Here is a 20,585-nt window from a genome sequence, read left to right as displayed (position 1 = left end):
CTTTCAAAGGCTCGTGACTTCACTCTGTCGGAGCTTTTCAGTGTAACATTTTGAACACATTTGATGGGGAGGCCTTTTCTTGCCCGCACCAATATGGAGCGCGAGTGCAAGACCATACTCCATCAAGCCGATGCCAAGCATCAAGCAAGGAATCAGCACGCACCATTTTAAAAGTCTTTCATAGGACTCAGTTGGGGTTAGAACCACCAACCTTCCAGATTCAGAGAGGATACTCAAACCATTACACCACTGAGGCTCATTAGTACTACTCAAAAGTCAGTTCAAGGAAAAAAAAAATATCAGCTTGAAGCTAGGTCGATAACCGAATTGGCAGGACATCAGAGTCAAGATTGAAAACAATCTGTCATGATGATGCTAAAGGCAGGTGCGATGTTCAACAATATATAAAGTTCATTTATTTCACTTACCAATGCCATTCCTGTCTGTGCTGGAATGAAACTGGTGGATGCCTTCAGAACAAAGTGTCCCTAATCCTCGTCCCGATGGCATGTTACCCTTTCCAGAATCACGAGGATCTGCACACAAAGAATCCCACAATTCATATCCAAATCAACGGAGTCCATAATCTTTAACTAACCAAACAGTAATGAAGCCAAATATAAAGACTCTGTGGGGAGTAAAACAGACATTCAAGGGTGGAGAGGAGGGGGGGGGGTGAGTGTGTTATCATTAAATGGAGTGCTTTTGCAGTCCCGTTATAGTCACCAATCCATCGTGGACTGTCTCCACCTTGGATGCAGAGCTTTGCCAAAGTAGGGCTTGGTGGGGACATGGTCGTGCCAAGTTATTTTATTCTCAAAATGGCTTCTCCAGGGATTCAGAGGTTTATGAACCTCATCTAGGTCTGATGGATTTTCTCAGAATGATGCAGCAACACTAATGCAAATATGTTCCACAATTTATTTTACAAACTGTCCCGATTGTGCTTCTTCATCATATCCTCCATGAATGTATCTCAGGTTTGCAATCCCATCAGCAAGATTCAACATACACACTCATGCTGTCAATGCACTTGAATGCCCACATTTATTTACTGATCAACCTCCTGTTATTAACACACTTCAATGTTCATATATGACATTATATATATATATATATATATATATATATATATATATATATATATATATATACATACATACATATACACACGTATATATATGTCGAGATGCCAATTATCCTAAATGCCTTGGTTTCCACAATGTGAAGCCGAGAAGGTGAGAGGCAGGAGCACCAGCCCAGAGGATAGAGCAGTTCTCCATCAGGCTGCAGATGAAAAGTTTGTTTGTGGTCAGGTGCTCAGGTGGGCCGAGGAAGAACCTTGCACGGCGGAGGATGCCCAGTCGGCAACAACGTTTGGAGGCCAACTATGAAATGGGATTTGCCCAAGAAAGATCATAGCTGATAGTGAGTCCCAGAAGTTAAAGTGACAACTTCTTCAAGAGGATTGGAGATGGGTGAGTCTGTCAGGCAGTCCTTTTGGAGAGGGAGGGAGAGAGATTGTGAGTGTGAAATTTGTCTGGAAAGATATATTCCAAGTGTTGGACAAGCTTGGGATTTTGTCAGGGTCTGTACAGAGGGAAGAGGCTGCTGCCTGCTTGTCTGAAGGATGTCGGATGTCATGGCAAAGGGTGGAGTCATCAGCCAATAGATAAAGGGAATTTTTCAGAGAGATCATCAATGAAGATTAGGAATAGGACTGTGTCCAGTACACTGCCTTGGGGTACTTCAGCCTTGACAGGGAGAGGAGATGAAAGGGTGCCATTGAGAGCCACATGTTGGCTACAAGATGAGAGGAAGCCAAGAAGCCGTGCGAGGAGTTGGCCTTGCATGGCATCGGTCAAGAGTTTGGTGAGGAATGCGCGATTGCCAAACTCTATTAAAAGCATGAGATATGTCTCAAGAAAGCCCTGATCTCATGGCTGACATTGAGGGCCTCCATCCTTTGTTGGGTGAGTAGAATCAGCATGTCGTTGAGTGACCTGGTCTGAAACCAATTCGGTGAACCGAGATGAGGCTGTCAGAGAAAAGGAACCATTTCATATTCACTGCGATGACGATTCCACGACCTTGCTGACGATAGGAGCAAGCCGATAGGTCTGTAGTTGAGGGGATCAGTTTTTCCACATTTTTAGTTCACATGGAACATAGTTCCTGGGAGCTTGAAGATTAGTGCGACGTCCATCCGTCAGTCCATCCACAAATACTTGCAACTTCTTCTCTGAAACTATACATACGATTATGGTGAAACTTTACGACGACCTTCATGACCCGTCATGTACCAAAGATTGTTCATGGCATTAAAATATAAATATAAATAAAAAACAAAAACATTAAAATCAGGATTTCAGGGGGGTCTGTGGAGGAATTGCTCGCCCCGAAAAAGGTATTTGCTTTCTCGTCAGAAACGACACACAATTGTGATGGAATTTGATGACAACCCTCATCACCTGTGATGTACTAAAGTTTGTTGATGACCTTTAAAAAAAAAAAAAATCAGGGTCCAAGAGGGTGTAATGGGGGGTTTCCCCCCAAAATAGGTATTTGCTTTCTTCTCAGAAACTACACATGCAATTCTGATGAATCTTGACGCCAACCTTCAACACCCATGACATACTAAAGTTTGTTCGCACCATTAAAAATAAATAAATAAATTGGGGTCTAAGAGGGTCTCAGATTCCGGGGTTACGGAGGAGGGTTGCCCCCCAAAGAAGTATTTGTTTTCTTCTCTGAAACCACACACACAACTTCAATGAAACTTGACCACAACCATCATCACCCATGATATACCAAAGTTTGTTCACACCATTACAAAAAACAATCTGGGTCGAAGGGGGTAGAAGATGGGGTTGCCCCCCAAAATATGTATTTGCTTTCTCCTCCGAAACAACACACATAATTTCGATGAACTTTGACCACAACCTTCATCACCCATGATGCACCAAAGTTTGTTCATGACATAAAAAACCGAAAAAAAGAGAGAACATTTGGGTTCAAAGGGGGTCTATAGGAGGGGGTGGGGTTCTTCACCCCCCAAAAGAGGTATTTGCTTTCTTCTCAGAATCTACACACACAATTCCGATGCAACTTGACCAACACCTTCATCACCAATGATGTACCAAGGTTTGTTCACGCCATTAAAAAAGGAAGAAAAAAAAAACTTGGGGTCCAGGGGAGTCTCTGGAGGGGGGGGGGGAGGTTTCCCCCCAAAATAGGTATTTGCTACATTGGTTTGTAGGTAGATTTTGATGATTCTGTCCCATGTCAACTTTCTCCTCAGTATCATTATTGTCCCAGGTGAGCGCCCAGGTGTATTGCCCCTATTTTTTTTTCATATCCTTTCCAAAACCAATGTCCGTGCAATAGCTTTCCATAATGGACATACGCTCCAACATTTTGCCCATCATCGAAGTAATCCATTTCTTTCTTCTTTTTTTAAAAGATTTTTCAAGGCGAAGTGAAAGCAAACTCCAGAAAGAGTGACAGGATGTAACAAGGGTGTACAATAGGTGTGTTTTACCTATGGAGAAAGAAGTGCGTTTAACACAGAGTCGTCGGAATGCTAGTGGCGTAGCGATACTGGTACCGTTTAAAACTCACTTTCAAGGATGGGGGCACTTCGGTCGTTTGTGACTGCTTTCTTCAGTTTCGCCCCTTTGTGGATGTCAACAAACAGGGCTGTTCTTCCCTTCGACTCAGCTCGACTAAGCTGCGATGCTCTCATGTTGTTCTGCACATATGACAGTACACAAGAGTGCCGTATCAAAACTGCACAAGAAATACAAAAGGGAATCATTCAGCATTAGATGTTTTCTGAAATCCACATTTTACTTCCGCCACCAAAGGTGAACAGAGGTTATGTTTTCATCCGTCTGTTATTATCACGCTCGTACTATTTGTCTGTCTGTGCGCAGGATGTCTAAAAAATTTATGGATAGATGCAGACAAAACCTGGTGGACATTTTTGGTGTGTGTGTGTGTGTGTGTGTGTGTGTGTGTGTGTGTGTGTGTGTGTGTGTGTGTGTGTGTGTGTGTGTGTGTGTGTGTGTGTGTGTGTGTGTGTGTGTGTGAGATAAGGACGAATTGATTGGATTCTGGTGACTCTCCGGAAAAGGATCCGGATACGATAATTCTTTAATTTTTAAAATGATTCTCCACCATTGAGAGATGGGGCCCAAAAAAACGACATATGGCACTACATATCAAATGGTTGTGGGCTGATTCTCACAAAACTTGGGGGGTGAGTTGGGTAGGTGACAAGAACAAGCAGATTCGATTTTGGTGTGTACCAGGCCGAACGGCCCGGACGCAGATCTGGCCAATCCATCGGATACAAGATGTAAACTGTTCAGCCTGGCGGAGGTATGCATGTACAGTAAATGCACTCTACAAATACAGGTACAGGTATGCATGTACAGTAAATGCACTCTACAAATACAGGTACAGGTATGCATGTACAGTAAATGCACTCTACAAATACAGGTACAGGTATGCATGCACAGTAAATGCACTCTACAAATACAGGTACAGGTATGCATGTACAGTAAATGCACTCTACAAATACAGGTACAGGTATGCATGCACAGTAAATGTATGTACAGATCATGTGCAGTCAAGTGTAACAAATTACAGCGTGCTTCTTCACATTTCATTTTTCTTGAACCTCCTGATGCGATGACTTGGACCGGTACTTGTTGCATAGGTTTACCTGCGATGAAGTATATTGAGGAAGAGAGGGAGGTGGTATCGGTGGAGGTGGAGGTGGTGGAGGAGGAGGTGGTTGTGCAAACATTTTCGTTGGACTCCGAGATCAAAACATACCTCAATGAATTCACACAGTTGTAGAACCTACACACAAACAAAGCATGCGTCCCAGTTACAAATGATACCGATGGAAAAGTAACGAGTTGTCGGAAAAATCAACAGAATGAAAGTAAAATATCAACGGAAATTTGGTCAAAAAAACCGAGGAGGGGTGGACGGGGTGAATAGCGCGGTGGCAGAGCATAATAATCTGGCAATTTTTTTTATTCAAGTACCAAACTTTGCACATGTGTTAAGAAAAGTATTTCCAATTATTTTAGATATCGAGGCATCTTGAAATAATTTCATGGTGGCCATCTTCTGAGATGCCACTTCGATAGACGATTATGAGAATGCTCTTCATCACAAGAAAGGAGACATGGACACTCAGCATCATGAGCAGACAGCTCGCATTCAAACGAGGTGTTTGAAAGATGTTGATGGACTCGAAGATGTGAAGGAAGAATTTAACAATCCATTTAATGAGGAAAGTAATGAAATTAACATTCACGATACGAAGCAGACTGCTGTCCCTTATGCGGTAACAACTGTGCAAAAGACATAAGAGGAAAGGAGCAATTTGATGCCTTCGCCAAGGAACTCCTCAAGGAGAGAACGGTTTCCATTCACGATACCATTGCAAGAAACAAGTTCTCCTCATTTGGATCTTCCTCAACCAAAACAGCTGATCTCCATGAAGCCCGACGTACAGTTCTTTGAGGCTGTATGTGGGATGCCAAAAATGTGATGGACATTTCGACGATTTCTTTTGGCATGAAAAGCAAGCAAGCCCGCCATCACTCTCCACTGCTGGAGAGCTACGTCTTGGTAGCAAAAGTAACCTCTTGTCTTGCCTGGAGGATAGCGCTAATGCAAGTTCAGAAGCTACTTTAGTGACTGCAGTCGTACTGGACGGAGCTGTGATGGTCCATTTACTTAAGCCACTGCAGGCAAACACTTTCAATGAGTATGCAGACAAGGACTTCATCCACCACATCTTGTCACAACTGAGAAATTGCACATAACTGGATTTAGTTTGGGACAGGTATATTGCTAATAGCCTTAAAGGAACAGCCAGGGCAACATGTGGCAATGGAGTGCACAGAACGGTAGTTGGACGTGCCTCTGTACTTAGACACTGGCGGAATTTTGTCTGCTTGGATCAGAAAAAGGAGCAACTATTTAGCTTTTTCCCCCAGAGAGAACGGCACTGTACATACGTGAGCACCAAGGCATGGGAATGGAACTTGTTGTGACATTTAATGAACCTCTTACCCACATTCCAGCCCAAGAAGGACTTGATCTTCAAACACCATGCAACCATGAAGAGCAGGATATCCGTTTGGTGCTTCATGCGGTGTACGCTGCACAGCAAGGTCATCACAGTATTGTCACACACACCGTTAATACAGATGTTGTTGATTGTTTTTGTTTTTTTACAGTAATGGCCAAACACTTCCAGACAACTTCAAGTTATAGATTTCCTTTTGGATGGGGAAAGCGTTTTGTGTCCTGGTAGCCCATGAAATCGCGATCAGCCTTGGACCAGATGAATCTCTCGTCCTTTTGACGTTTCATGCTTTGACAGTGTGTGACACAGTGTCAACGTTCATTGAGCATGGAAAAAAAAAAAAAACCTCATGGATGGCACGGACACTTCTTTCGGAACTTACCACAGTGCTCCCAACAAATGGAAATATAAAATACATGAAATGGTTATTGGTAAAAGAGAAGCTGTCGTTTCAGGCCTCACCTTTCGTCGGAGCAAAAGAGAAATGGCGCTCCTAAGCCTTTATAGCACAATCCACTCTGTAGGAGAGTATGAAACAATCAAGAGGTTTGTCATTCTTCTGAACAAAAGGACAAGTAACTGCATGGATGGAAACGTTGCAATAAGAAAATTGTTTGTCGCGAGTCATTAGGTTGAGCAGATTCCCCCGCCAATAGCTGCAACTCGAACAGCACGTCAGAAGGTCGGTTTATCAGGGTGGACATGTGTGGGGTCAAACACCGATTCCACATCCCGAGCTTCCCTGTGCTTCCTCTTGGTGGGGCTGGACCAAGAATCAAGAAATAAGCATAAGAGATAAGATAAGATAATGTAAAAAGCATGTATACACATTTGTTGGCCCACTTTGAAAATGGCCACCCAAATAAATTTTTCCGAATGCCTCAATGGATAATTTTTTACTTGGTATAGCTTCTTGAACATGTGTGCCAAATTTGGTGCTTACATAAGAAAGACGGATGAAACTGGACGAGAAGGGGGAGGGAGAGCGAGAGGGAGAGGGATGTGGGAGGAGGTAAAGAGGAGCAGGATCAATAACTCAAAGGACCCAACTCTGTTTAGTAATGTCTGTGAGTGCAAGGATTTTTCTTTTCCAGACATGTTCACAGTCCTGTTATAAAATCATGAACACGAAACTGCAGGCCCTTCTGCTCGAGACTTTAATGGCGAATTTCGACACCACACATCACTTCTAGGTCATTTTACATTCGTTAGTATACAGGTCCACAATTGAACAGCACCATGTAGCTTTAACTATCTACGAAGACCCCAAGTTTCCTGCAATTTTTTAAGGGGTTGCGATGTATCGGAAAAATGGACGTAAAAGGGACGGAAGGTCAGTGCACAAACTATGGGACAAAAGGCAGACATACAAACTTCGAATGGGAATAATCACAAAAATTACGTACGACAACCGAACAAAACAACGAAGCATAGAGGCAGAACAGGAGGGATGTAAGAGAGGATGGTACGGAACAATAGACTACCGAATACTAAAGAGGGCCATGCTCGAAAACTGGACAATAAGAAGAACCAAACTGTCCGTAGAATGGATGGGCAAGAAAAAAATAAACTGTTCCACATTCAAATCAGGGTTTGCACAGCCAGGGTAAAAATCAAATTTCAAGTTTTCAACGAGTTTTAAGACAAATGTTTTATGTAATAAGTGACATGAGAATAAACCACAAGAATAAGGAAAAAAACCACCTTGTTTGTTTTATGCTATCCCATTGAAAATTCAGTAACTAAAGAAACACCCGCTCCGGGAGCAGCCGAGGGGGAAGGCAAAAGGGGATAGTGGGGGAGGTTGCTCAAATATATTCTATGCCATGGCTAATGATCCCCCGTCTGCAGCAGCGGTCAGTCAAGGAGGCGTTTGCCTCTGGACGTGTCCGGGCGGCGTTTGCCTCTGGACGTGTCCGGGCGGCGTTTGCCTCTGGACGTGTCCGGGCGGAGTTTGCCTCTGGACGCGTCCGGGCGGCGTTTGCCTCTGGACGCGTCCGGGCGGCGTTTGCCTCTGGACGCGTCCGGGCGGCGTTTGCCTCTGGACGCGTCCGGGCGGCGTTTGCCTCTGGACGCGTCCGGGCGGCGTTTGCCTCTGGACGCGTCCGGGCGGCGTTTGCCTCTGGACGCGTCCGGGCGGCGTTTGCCTCTGGACGCGTCCGGGCGGCGTATGCCTCTGGACGCGTCCGGGCGGCGTTTGCCTCTGGCCGCGTCCGGGCGGCGTTGCCTCTGGACGCGTCCGGGCGGCGTTTGCCTCTGGACGCGTCCGGGCGGCGTTTGCCTCTGGACGCGTCCGGGCGGCGTTTGCCTCTGGACGCGTCCGGGCGGCGTTTGCCTCCGGACGCGTCCGGGCGGCGTCTGCCTCTGGACGCGTCCGGGCGGCGTTTGCCTCTGGACGCGTCCGGGCGGCGTTTGCCTCTGGACGCGTCCGGGCGGCGTTTGCCTCTGGACGCGTCCGGGCGGCGTTTGCCTCTGGACGCGTCCGGGCGGCGTTTGCCTCTGGACGTGTCCGGGCGGCGGTGTTTATATCAAAAATGAGCTGTAGAAAATGGATTTCAGACATTATATCGTTTCCATCTTCACTGTTATTCTACACAGAATCATTTTGATGAGATGGTATGAACCGTAATTAACACTCCATTGCAGGTCTGCCTTCCCTTCCTCTCACCTCACACTGTCTGTCTGTCAGCAAAACAATGAATAGCATTTGCAACCTCGCACAAGACATCAATTGTGCCTGATGAAGCCGGCTGCGAAGCATTGCCTGAGACCAGGTCCGCTCTCGCTCTTGTTGTTCAAATTTACTTTTGGTTTGAAGCGCCTTCTTTAAATATGTGTAATCCCAACTGTCCCAATCTTGTGTGCGCGCACGCACGCACGCGCACGCACGCACGCACGCACGCACACACACACACACACACGCACAGTTGGATTTCAGTTTTTCCTCTATCTGTATGCAGGGTTTCACCTCATACCAACTTTGACATCCTCGATCTCCACCTACAGGAGTTTTACTTCCTCGATCTCCACCTACAGGAGTTTTACATCCTCAATCTACACCTACAGGGGTTTTACATCCTCTATCTCTACCTACAGGGGTTTTACATCCTCGATCTCTACCTACAAGGGTTTTACATCCTCGATCTACACCTACAGGAGTTTTACATCCTCAATCTACACCTACAGGGGTTTTACATCCTCTATCTCTACCTACAGGGGTTTTACATCCTCGATCTCTACCTACAGGGGTTTTACATCCTCAATCTACACCTTCAGGGGTTTTACATCCTCAATCTACACCTACAGGGGTTTTACATCCTCAATCTACACCTACAGGGGTTTTACATCCTCTATCTCAACTTACAGGGGTTATACATCCTCTATCTCTACTTACAGGGGTTTTACATCCTCGATCTCTACCTACAGGGGTTTTACATCCTCGATCTCTACCAGCAGGGGTTTTACATCCTCGATCTCTACCAGCAGGGGTTTTACATCCTCGATCTCTACTTACAGGGGTTTTACATCCTCGATCTACACATAGAGGGGTTTTACATCCTCTATCTCTACCTACAGGGGTTTTACATCCTCGATCTCTACCAGCAGGGGTTTTACATCCTCGATCTCTACCAGCAGGGGTTTTACATCCTCGATCTCTACTTACAGGGGTTTTACATCCTCGATCGACACATAGAGGGGTTTTACATCCTTTATCTCTACCTACAGGGGTTTTACATCCTCCATCTCTACCTACAGGGGTTTTTACATCCTCGATCTACACTTACAGGGGTTTTACATCCTCTATCTACACCTACAGGGGTTTTACATCCTCTATCTCTACCTACAGGGGTTTTACATCCTCGATCTCGACCCACAGGGGTTTTACATCCTCGATCTCTACCTACAGGAGTTTTACATACTCGATTTCTACCTACAGGAGTTTTACATCTTCTATCTCTACCTTCAGGAGTTTTACATCCTCGATCTCCACCTTCAGGAGTTTTACATCCTCGATCTCCACCTACAGGAGTTTTACATCCTCGATCTCCACCTACAGGGGTTTTACATCCTCGATCTCTACCTACAGGAGTTTTACATCCTCGATCTACACCTTCAGGAGTTTTACATCCTCGATCTCCACCTACAGGAGTTTTACATCCTCGATCTCAACTTACAGGGGTTTTACATCCTCGATCTCTACCTACAAGGGTTTTACATCCTCGATCTACACCTACAGGGGTTTTACATCCTCGATCTCTACCTACAGGGGTTTTACATCCTCAATCTACACCTACAGGGGTTTTACATCCTCAATCTACACCTACAGGGGTTTTACATCCTCAATCTACACCTACAGGGGTTTTACATCCTCGATCTCTACCTACAGGGGTTTTACATCCTCTATCTCTACTTACAGGGGTTTTACATCCTCTATCTCTACTTACAGGGGTTTTACATCCTCTATCTCTACTTACAGGGGTTTTACATCCTCTATCTCTACCTACAGGGGTTTTACATCCTCGATCTCTACCAGCAGGGGTTTTACATCCTCGATCTCTACCAGCAGGGGTTTTACATCCTCGATATTTACTTACAGGGGTTTTACATCCTCGATCTACACATAGAGGGGTTTTACATCCTCTATCTCTATCTACAGGGGTTTTACATCCTCGATCTCTACCAGCAGGGGTTTTACATCCTCGATCTCTACCAGCAGGGGTTTTACATCCTCGATCTCTACCAGCAGGGGTTTTACATCCTCGATCGACACATAGAGGGGTTTTACATCCTTTATCTCTACCTACAGGGGTTTTACATCCTCCATCTCTACCTACAGGGGTTTTTACATCCTCGATCTACACCTACAGGGGTTTTACATCCTCTATCTACACCTACAGGGGTTTTACATCCTCTATCTCTACCTACAGGGGTTTTTCATCCTCTATCTCTACCTACAGGGGTTTTACATCCTCGATCTCGACCCACAGGGGTTTTACATCCTCGATCTCTACCTACAGGAGTTTTACATACTCGATTTCTACCTACAGGAGTTTTACATCTTCTATCTCTACCTACAGGAGTTTTACATCCTCGATCTCCACCTACAGGAGTTTTACATCCTCGATCTCCACCTCCAGGGGTTTTACATCCTCGATCTCCACCTACAGGGGTTTTACATCCTCGATCTCTACCTACAGGAGTTTTACATCCTCGATCTACACCTTCAGGAGTTTTACATCCTCGATCTCCACCTACAGGAGTTTTACATCCTCGATCTCTACTTACAGGGGTTTTACATCCTCGATCTCTACCTACAAGGGTTTTACATCCTCGATCTACACCTACAGGGGTTTTACATCCTCGATCTCTACCTACAGGGGTTTTACATCCTCAATCTACACCTACAGGGGTTTTACATCCTCAATCTACACCTACAGGGGTTTTACATCCTCAATCTACACCTACAGGGGTTTTACATCCTCGATCTCTACCTACAGGGGTTTTACATCCTCTATCTCTACTTACAGGGGTTTTACATCCTCTATCTCTACTTACAGGGGTTTTACATCCTCTATCTCTACCTACAGGGGTTTTACATCCTCGATCTCTACCAGCAGGGGTTTTACATCCTCGATCTCTACCAGCAGGGGTTTTACATCCTCGATATTTACTTACAGGGGTTTTACATCCTCGATCTACACATAGAGGGGTTTTACATCCTCTATCTCTACCTACAGGGGTTTTACATCCTCGATCTCTACCAGCAGGGGTTTTCCATCCTCTATCTACACCTACAGGGGTTTTACATCCTCTATCTCTACCTACAGGGGTTTTTCATCCTCTATCTCTACCTACAGGGGTTTTACATCCTCGATCTCGACCCACAGGGGTTTTACATCCTCGATCTCTACCTACAGGAGTTTTACATACTCGATTTCTACCTACAGGAGTTTTACATCTTCTATCTCTACCTACAGGAGTTTTACATCCTCGATCTCCACCTACAGGAGTTTTACATCCTCGATCTCCACCTACAGGGGTTTTACATCCTCGATCTCCACCTACAGGGGTTTTACATCCTCGATCTCTACCTACAGGAGTTTTACATCCTCGATCTACACCTTCAGGAGTTTTACATCCTCGATCTCCACCTACAGGAGTTTTACATCCTCGATCTCTACTTACAGGAGTTTTACATCCTCGATCTCTACTTACAGGAGTTTTACATCCTCGATCTACACCTTCAGGAGTTTTACATCCTCGATCTACACCTTCAGGAGTTTTACATCCTCGATCTCTACTTACAGGAGTTTTACATCCTCGATCTACACCTTCAGGAGTTTTACATCCTCGATCTACACCTTCAGGAGTTTTACATCCTCGATCTCTACTTACAGGAGTTTTACATCCTCGATCTCCACCTTCAGGAGTTTTACATCCTCGATCTACACCTTCAGGAGTTTTACATCCTCGATCTACACCTTCAGGAGTTTTACATCCTCGATCTCCACCTACACGAGTTTTACATCCTCGATCTCTACTTGCAGGAGTTTTACATCCTCGATCTACACCTTCAGGAGTTTTACATCCTCGATCTACACCTTCAGGAGTTTTACATCCTCGATCTCCACCTTCAGGAGTTTTACATCCTCGATCTCCACCTACAGGGGTTTTACATCCTCGATCTCCACCTACAGGAGTTTTACATCCTCGATCTCCACCTACAGGAGTTTTACATCCTCGATCACCACCTACAGGAGTTTTACATCCTCGATTTCTACCTACAGGAGTTTTACATCTTCTATCTCTACCTACAGGAGTTTTACATCCTCGATCTCCACCTACAGGAGTTTTACATCCTCGATCTCCACCTACAGGAGTTTTACATCCTCGATCTCCACCTACAGGGGTTTTACATCCTCGATCTCCACCTACAGGGGTTTTACATCCTCGATCTCCACCTACAGGAGTTTTACATCCACGATCTCCACCTACAGGAGTTTTACATCCTCGATCTCCACCTACAGGAGTTTTACATCCTCGATCTCCACCTACAGGAGTTTTACATCCTCGATCTCCACCTACAGGAGTTTTACATCCTCGATCTCCACCTACAGGAGTTTGACATCCTCAATCTATACTGCAACAACAGGGTTTCAGTTGTTTTTACCTTGTCTTAATTTCACCTCGTTTGCCATTACCACCTTTTGGGACATTATCTTTATCCCATGTGTGGTGTTGTCTCTGTTTGAAATAAAATGTAATAACAACACAATATACGTGGCTCGGTCACATGGAGTACAGTGTGACCATGAACTGTATCATTTGAAAGATAAAAACAAAGGTTTTTGACCTTCCTTCATTCAGATAACCTTTAATTTTATCCGACATAAACATGATCGAGGTGTATGACACCCGCACGTGCTCACAGGCAAAACCGCGGAATCCACATCACGACGTGAACCGCACACCACTTCCTGTACATCACGAGCTGCACACCGCGAGTCAAACACCACACCGATCCGCTTCGTGTCCATCCTCACCCGAGCTCGCAATCTCCGCACGTTTCTCGGTAGGAGCCGCACGTGGGCCCTTCAGTAACGATCGGAGAGAGCGCCGTGAGAAAGCACTGGACAACGATTCCACCAAGCAGGACGAGCGACTCACAAGATCCACGATGTGGGATCGGGGCCGGATTTACAGCGAGGAAATTGCTTCCATTTCCTGTCTCCTTGAATAATACAATCACGCCTCCTTTCCTTACAAATTACCCTCCTGCATACATCCTCCCCAACAAAGCAAATACCCTCCACACCCTCCCTTACTAAACAAATACCCCACACACCCTCCCTTACTAAACAAATACCCTCCACACCCTCCCTTACTAAACAAATACCCCACACACCCTCCCTTACTAAACAAATACCCCACACACCCTCCCTTACTAAACAAATACCCCACACACCCTCCCTTACTAAACAAATACCCTCCACACCCTCCCTTAACTAAACAAATACCCTCCACACCCTCCCTTACTAAACAAATACCCCACACACCCTCCCTTACTAAACAAAAATCCTCCACACCCTCCCTTACTAAACAAATACCCTCCACACCCTCCTGAACTAAACAAATGCCCTCCACCACCCTCCCTTACAAAACAAATATCCCCCACATCCTTCCTTACTAAACAAATACCCCCCACACCCTCCTTTACTAAACAAATATCCTCCACACCCTCCCTTACAAAACAAATACCCTCCACACCCTCCCTTACTAAACAAATATCCTCCACACCCTCCCTTACCAAATAAATACCCTCCACACCCTCCCTTACTAAACAAATACCCTCCACACCCTCCCTTACTAAACAAATATCCTCCACACCCTCCCTTACTAAACAAATATCCTCCACACCCTCCCTTACTAAACAAATACCCTCCACACCCTCCCTTACTAAACAAATACCCCACACACCCTCCCTTACTAAACAAATACCCTCCACACCCTCCCTTACTAAACAAATACCCCACACACCCTCCCTTACTAAACAAATACCCCACACACCCTCCCTTACTAAACAAATACCCCACACACCCTCCCTTACTAAACAAATACCCTCCACACCCTCCCTTACTAAACAAATAACCTCCACACCCTCCCTTACTAAACAAATACCCCACACACCCTCCCTTACTAAACAAATATCCTCCACACCCTCCCTTACTAAACAAATACCCTCCACACCCTCCTGAACTAAACAAATGCCCTCCACCACCCTCCCTTACAAAACAAATATCCTCCACATCCTTCCTTACTAAACAAATACCCCACACACCCTACTTTACTAAACAAATATCCTCCACACCCTCCCTTACAAAACAAATACCCTCCACACCCTCCCTTACTAAACAAATATCCTCCACACCCTCCCTTACCAAATAAATACCCTCCACACCCTCCCTTACTAAACAAATACCCTCCACACCCTCCCTTACTAAACAAATATCCTCCACACCCTCCCTTACTAAACAAATATCCTCCACACCCTCCCTTACTAAACAAATACCCTCCACACCCTCCCTTACTAAACAAATACCCTCCACACCCTCCCTTACTAAACAAATACCCCAGACACCCTCCCTTACTAAACAAATACCCTCCACACCCTCCCTTACTAAACAAATACCCTCCACACCCTCCCTTACTAAACAAATACCCCAGACACCCTACCTTACTAAACAAATATCCTCCACACCCTCCCTTACAAAACAAATACCCTCCACACCCTCCCTTACTAAACAAATATCCTCCACACCCTTCCTTACCAAACAAATACCCTCCACACCCTCCCTTACTAAACAAATACCCCACACACCCTACCTTACTAACCAAGTATCCTCCACACCCTCCCTTACAAAACAAATACCCTCCACACCCTCCCTTACTCAACAAATATCCTCCACACCCTCCCTTACTAAACAAATACCCTCCACACCCTCCTTTACCAAACAAATACCCTCCACACCGTCCCTTACTAAACAAATACCCTCCTGCATAAACACTCCCTTACAAAACAAATACCCTCCACACCCTCCCTTACGAACCAAATGCCCTCCCTTACGAAACAAATACCCTCCACACCCTCCCTTACTAAACAAATACCCCACACACCCTCCACACCCTCCCTTAGTAAACAAATACCCTCCACACCTTCATTAGTAAACAAATAACCCTCCATAACCTCCCATAGTAAATAATAAGCCTCCATAACCTCCCTGAGTAAATAATAACCCTCCATAACCTCCCTGAGTAAATAATAACCCTCCATAACCTCCCTTAGTAAATAATAACCCTCCATAACTTCCCTTAGTAAATAATAACCCTCCATTACCTCCTTTCGTAAATGATAATCCTCCATAACCTCCCTTATAAAATAATAACCCTCTATAACCTCCCTTATTAAATAATAACCCTCCATAACCTCCCTCGGTAAATAATAACCCTCCATAACCTCCCTGAGGAAATAGTAACCCTCGATAACCTCCCTTATGAAATAATAACCATCCATAACCTCCCTGAAGAAATAATAACCCTCGATAACCTCCCTTATGAAATAATAACTCTCCATAACCTCCCTTAGTAAATAATAACGCTCCATAACCTCCCTTAGTAAATAATAACGCTCCATAACCTCCCTTATGAAATAATAACCCTCCATAACCTCCCTTATGAAATAATAACCCTCCATAACCTCCCTTATGAAATAATAACTCTCCATAACCTCCCTTATGAAATAATAACTCTCCATAACCTCCCTTAGTAAATAATAACCCTCCATAACCACCCTTATGAAATAATAACCCTCCATAACCTCTCTTATGAAATAATAACCCTCCATAACCTCCCTCAGTAAATAATAACCATCCATAACCTCCCTTATTAAATAATAACCCTCCATAACCTCCCTTAGTAAATAATACCCCTTCATAATCTCCCTTATTAAATAATAACCCTCCATAACAAACCCGAGTAAATAATAACCCTCCATAACCTCCCTTAGTAAATAATAACCCTCGATAACCTCCCTCAGTAAATAATAACCCTCCATAACCTACCTTAGTAAATAATAACCCTCCATAACCTCCCTTATGAAATAATAACTCTCCATAACCTCCGTTAGTAAATAATAACCCTCTATAACCTCCCTTAGTAAATAATAACCCTCCATAACCTCCCTTATGAAATAATAACCCTCCACAACCTCCCTTATTAAATAATAAGCTTCCATAACCTACCCTAGTAAATAATAACCCTCCATAACCTCACCTCATAAATAATAACCCTCCATAACCTCCCTTAGTAAATAATAACCCTCCATAACCACCCTTAGGAAATAATAACCCTCCATAACCTCCCTTATGAAATACTAACCCTCCATAACCTCCCTTAGTAAATAATAACCCTCCATAACCTCCCTTAGTAAATACTAACCCTCCATAACCTCCCCTAGTAAATAATAACCCTCCATAACCTCCCCTAGTAAATAATAACCCTCCATAACCTCCCCTAGTAAATAGTAACCCTCAATTCAATTCAGCCTCTTGCACGATATACGAGAATTCTGGCAATTCCAAAAAATGATGCCCTCCACCTTCAATTTTCAGTTTACATTCCATAACATTGTTCTCAGTCTGCTGGGCAGATTATGACTGTCAATCACACCCTCCATACCTTGCAGCATATTTCACGCAGGTGTAACATCACCTGAGCACATGCACAGAGAGCAACTGAGTAAAGCAACGCACATCCCCACTTCCGAGCACGTGCAGTCGTGGACCATGAACGTGCACACATCAGGGTTAACTTCAGGGTTTCGTCATTTCGGTGCTATTTTTCAAAAAAAGTCATTCGTGTGTAGGTGAATGCAGTGAGTTTAGAAAGTGGTCGTATCTTGGTCTCTAACCAAAAAAAAAATACCAATTCGAGAGAAAATAAAAAGAAAAATCGATTATTTTAACAGTAAGATGCATGGACAACAATCAATACGACTTCACATAACACGGTTCTAATAGAACCGGGGAATAAAACAGTTAACTCGCAAAACATTGTTATTTCTATTTTTATTATTGTCGTTATACTTTTAAATACAATGCTTAGGTTCATGTATGATATTTGCAAAAAAAATAATTGTGATCTTGTTATTGGAAGAAAACCAAATAAAGTATTAATTAAGTTATTTATATTTTTTAATGATTTTGTTCTTTGTTTTTCTTTTTGTGATACAAAGTTGCCCAGAGTATTGGAGTATTTGCTCAATCAAATATTTGTTTTCAATAAAACAATATTAAACGACAAGGGCACTCGGTAGAGCGCATACCTCCGCCACATAACGCCTGATCCACGAGAACATACAAGGACCAATGGATTTTTGAAATATCATGCTGTATAGTACGACATCGTTTTTGTGCCATCTCTCAATGGTGAAGAATCACTTTAAAAATTAAATAATTCTCATATCCAGATCCAGAGTTGGATCTTCACCAGAATTGAATCAATTTGTCGTGGTCACACACCCAACATGCCCACCAAGTTTCATCTGGATCTATCAACAACTTTTTGAAATATTCTGCACACAGACAAATAAACAAACAGATAAACAAACAAGATGACGTCATGCACAGCACGATACTTGCAAAATTCATAAAACAAATTTCACCTAACAAAAAAAAATTAAAAAAAAATTGGTGGTTGAAATCAGTGACCTGAAATATAAATCCTCTTCAAATTTCAAGTTAATCAGATGAAAATTGAGGATTTTAGAAATACCACCTTAGTTGTTGACCTTTTGACCTCAAAAATAATAGGCTTCCTCCTTTTGACGAATTCTACTATGTGGTGAAGTTTCATGAACATCGGTTTAAAATTGTGACCTGTAGGTGATAAACAGACAGACAGACAGACAGACAGACAGACAGACAGACAGACAGACAGAACAACAAAATCGACAAACCAAAATACTTGAAAAATCTTCGATTTTGCAAATAACAGACAGAAAGGAGTGAAAACATAACCTCTTTCACCTTTGGTGGCAGAGGTAGTAAATAAATGAATATATAAATTAAAAATCACTCAGAGAGTGAGAACTTGGGAAAACAGCACAAAGTAGAATGGCACTCGGTACAGCGCGTACCTGTGCCAGGTGGAACAGTTCACGTTTTGTATCCCCCTGATGGGCTGGATCCGAAGCAAAATCCAATCCGCTTGTTTTTGTCACCTGTTCACCTCATCCACCTTGTTTTGTCATCACTTATCCACAACTTTTTGAGATATAGTGATACGTTTAGTTTTTAGTGCTATCTATCAATTTTAGAAATTAGGCCTGTATTGACCTTTTGACCTTAAAATTAATTGATCGTTGAATTCAGTGACCCGACATGAAAATGCTCTTCAAATTTTAAGTTAATCAGATGAAAATTGAGGATTTTAGAAATTTGGCCTAATAATTTGGCCTATAAGTTGACCTTCTCGCCTGTGGTTTACCACAAGAATAATAGGTGGTTGAATTAAGTGACCTGATGTGTAAATACTTTTCAAATTTCAACTCAATCAGATGAAAATTGAGGATTTAAAAAAATGGGCCCAAATTTGCCTTTTGGCCTATTTTGACATTTTGGCAATCGCTTACCTCAAAATTAGAAGGTGGTTGAATTCAGTGATCTGATGTGCAGATGCTCTTCAAATTTCAAGTTAATCAGATGAAAATTGAGGGTTTTAGAAATTTGGCCGATGTTGGCCTTTTGGCCTGCATTTACCTCAACAGTAATTGGTGGTTGAATTTGGTGACCACATTTGTAAATGCTCTTCAAATTTCAAGTCAATCGGATTAAATTTGAGGATTTTAGAAAATTTGGCTCAAATTGGCCTATGTAAACCTTTTTGGTCGACCAAATTTTACGAAACCTCAATGCCCGACCGTCACAGGGTCGGTGATATTAATCTGAAAATTTCAGAATGATCGGCTTAGCATTTTGAGCTGGAGGCGAGCGGACAAACAAACAAACAAACAAGCCGGTAGGCGGACATGGGTAGTCGATCAAGTCGAATTTAGTCGTTTTTCAGCCGTTACTCGCCAACAAAAGCGTCCATAGCAACGGTTCTTTCTCACACATAACTAGGACATACCATGAACCGACCATACCAGTTTCATGTGTGTCTGACTCATAGTCTCTGAGATAAAACGAACTTCGTTTCATAATTTTTTTTCGACTGGGGTTCATTCAAAGTCTATCTTCTCCGACAGTTTTCATGGGAGAGGGCTGAATTTTTTGTCAAGGAGGCTGAATGTGTTGCCCACAAACGATCATAGTTTGATTTTTGAATTTCGATATTTTTATTTTTTTTTACATTTTTTTGAACATTTCAAAGGCCCGTTGCTAGGCAACCGATGGGGTCCATAGCAACGGTTCTCAAACGCGCACAACTAGGCCATGGTATGAACCTAACACCAGAGTTTCATCAAAATCGGCCTACGATTAACAGAGTACTGGCCTGGACAAAGACAGACAGACAGACAGACAGACAGACAGACATAACGACGGAAAACCTGACAATAAGGGGAGATAGATCGACTACCCAACAAACAAACAAACAAACAAATGGACAAAAGGAGGCGATCAACATACTTGTCAAAAAAAAGTAACAAATATAAAATGTTGATTCACTGATTTTTTGAAGACTTTCCATCAATGGTCTTTCTGTGAAAATGAACATAGCTCACAAATGAACATTGCGACACATCGCTCATACATAGCTACTCGTAGGACATACTGTTACGGATTTGGAAACCTTGTGCACACAAACAGCCAGAGTCCCAAAGCTTAGTTATTTCGATAAGTATGTGTTTACAGTTAGAATCACTCCTCTGTCTAATGGGAATTACATGTGTGCACTACGAATTATTGTCAGG

General features: G+C 43.4%; 1 protein-coding gene across 7 annotated transcripts in view; it reads right to left on the bottom strand.

The window, feature by feature from the left end:
* Window positions 1-20,585, bottom strand: part of LOC147031212 (WAS/WASL-interacting protein family member 1-like) — a 113,207-nt gene that overhangs the window by 56,124 nt on the left and 36,498 nt on the right. For 2 of the 7 annotated variants that reach the window (XM_085876058.1, XM_085876063.1), the window contains exons 1-4: window positions 13,660-13,881; window positions 4,730-4,869; window positions 3,622-3,751; window positions 429-536 (exon numbers count right to left, since the gene is read on the bottom strand). In XM_085876058.1, the coding sequence (XP_085732184.1) occupies window positions 429-536; window positions 3,622-3,751; window positions 4,730-4,813 (322 nt within the window). In that variant the 5' untranslated portion in view covers window positions 4,814-4,869; window positions 13,660-13,881. Of the gene's footprint in view, window positions 1-428; window positions 537-3,621; window positions 4,870-13,545; window positions 13,639-13,659; window positions 13,882-20,585 lie in introns of those variants that run through there. The other 5 variants (XM_085876060.1, XM_085876059.1, XM_085876061.1 and 2 more) reach the window with 4 other exon arrangements.

The sequence above is a fragment of the Eptatretus burgeri genome, chromosome 3 (assembly GCF_056783735.1).
Source record: "Eptatretus burgeri isolate ZD-2024b chromosome 3, Ebu_testis_v1, whole genome shotgun sequence".
NCBI lineage: Eukaryota > Metazoa > Chordata > Myxini > Myxiniformes > Myxinidae > Eptatretus > Eptatretus burgeri.
The sequence above is the reverse complement of the archived record's forward strand: the minus strand, read 5'-3'. Positions and strand labels throughout refer to the sequence as shown.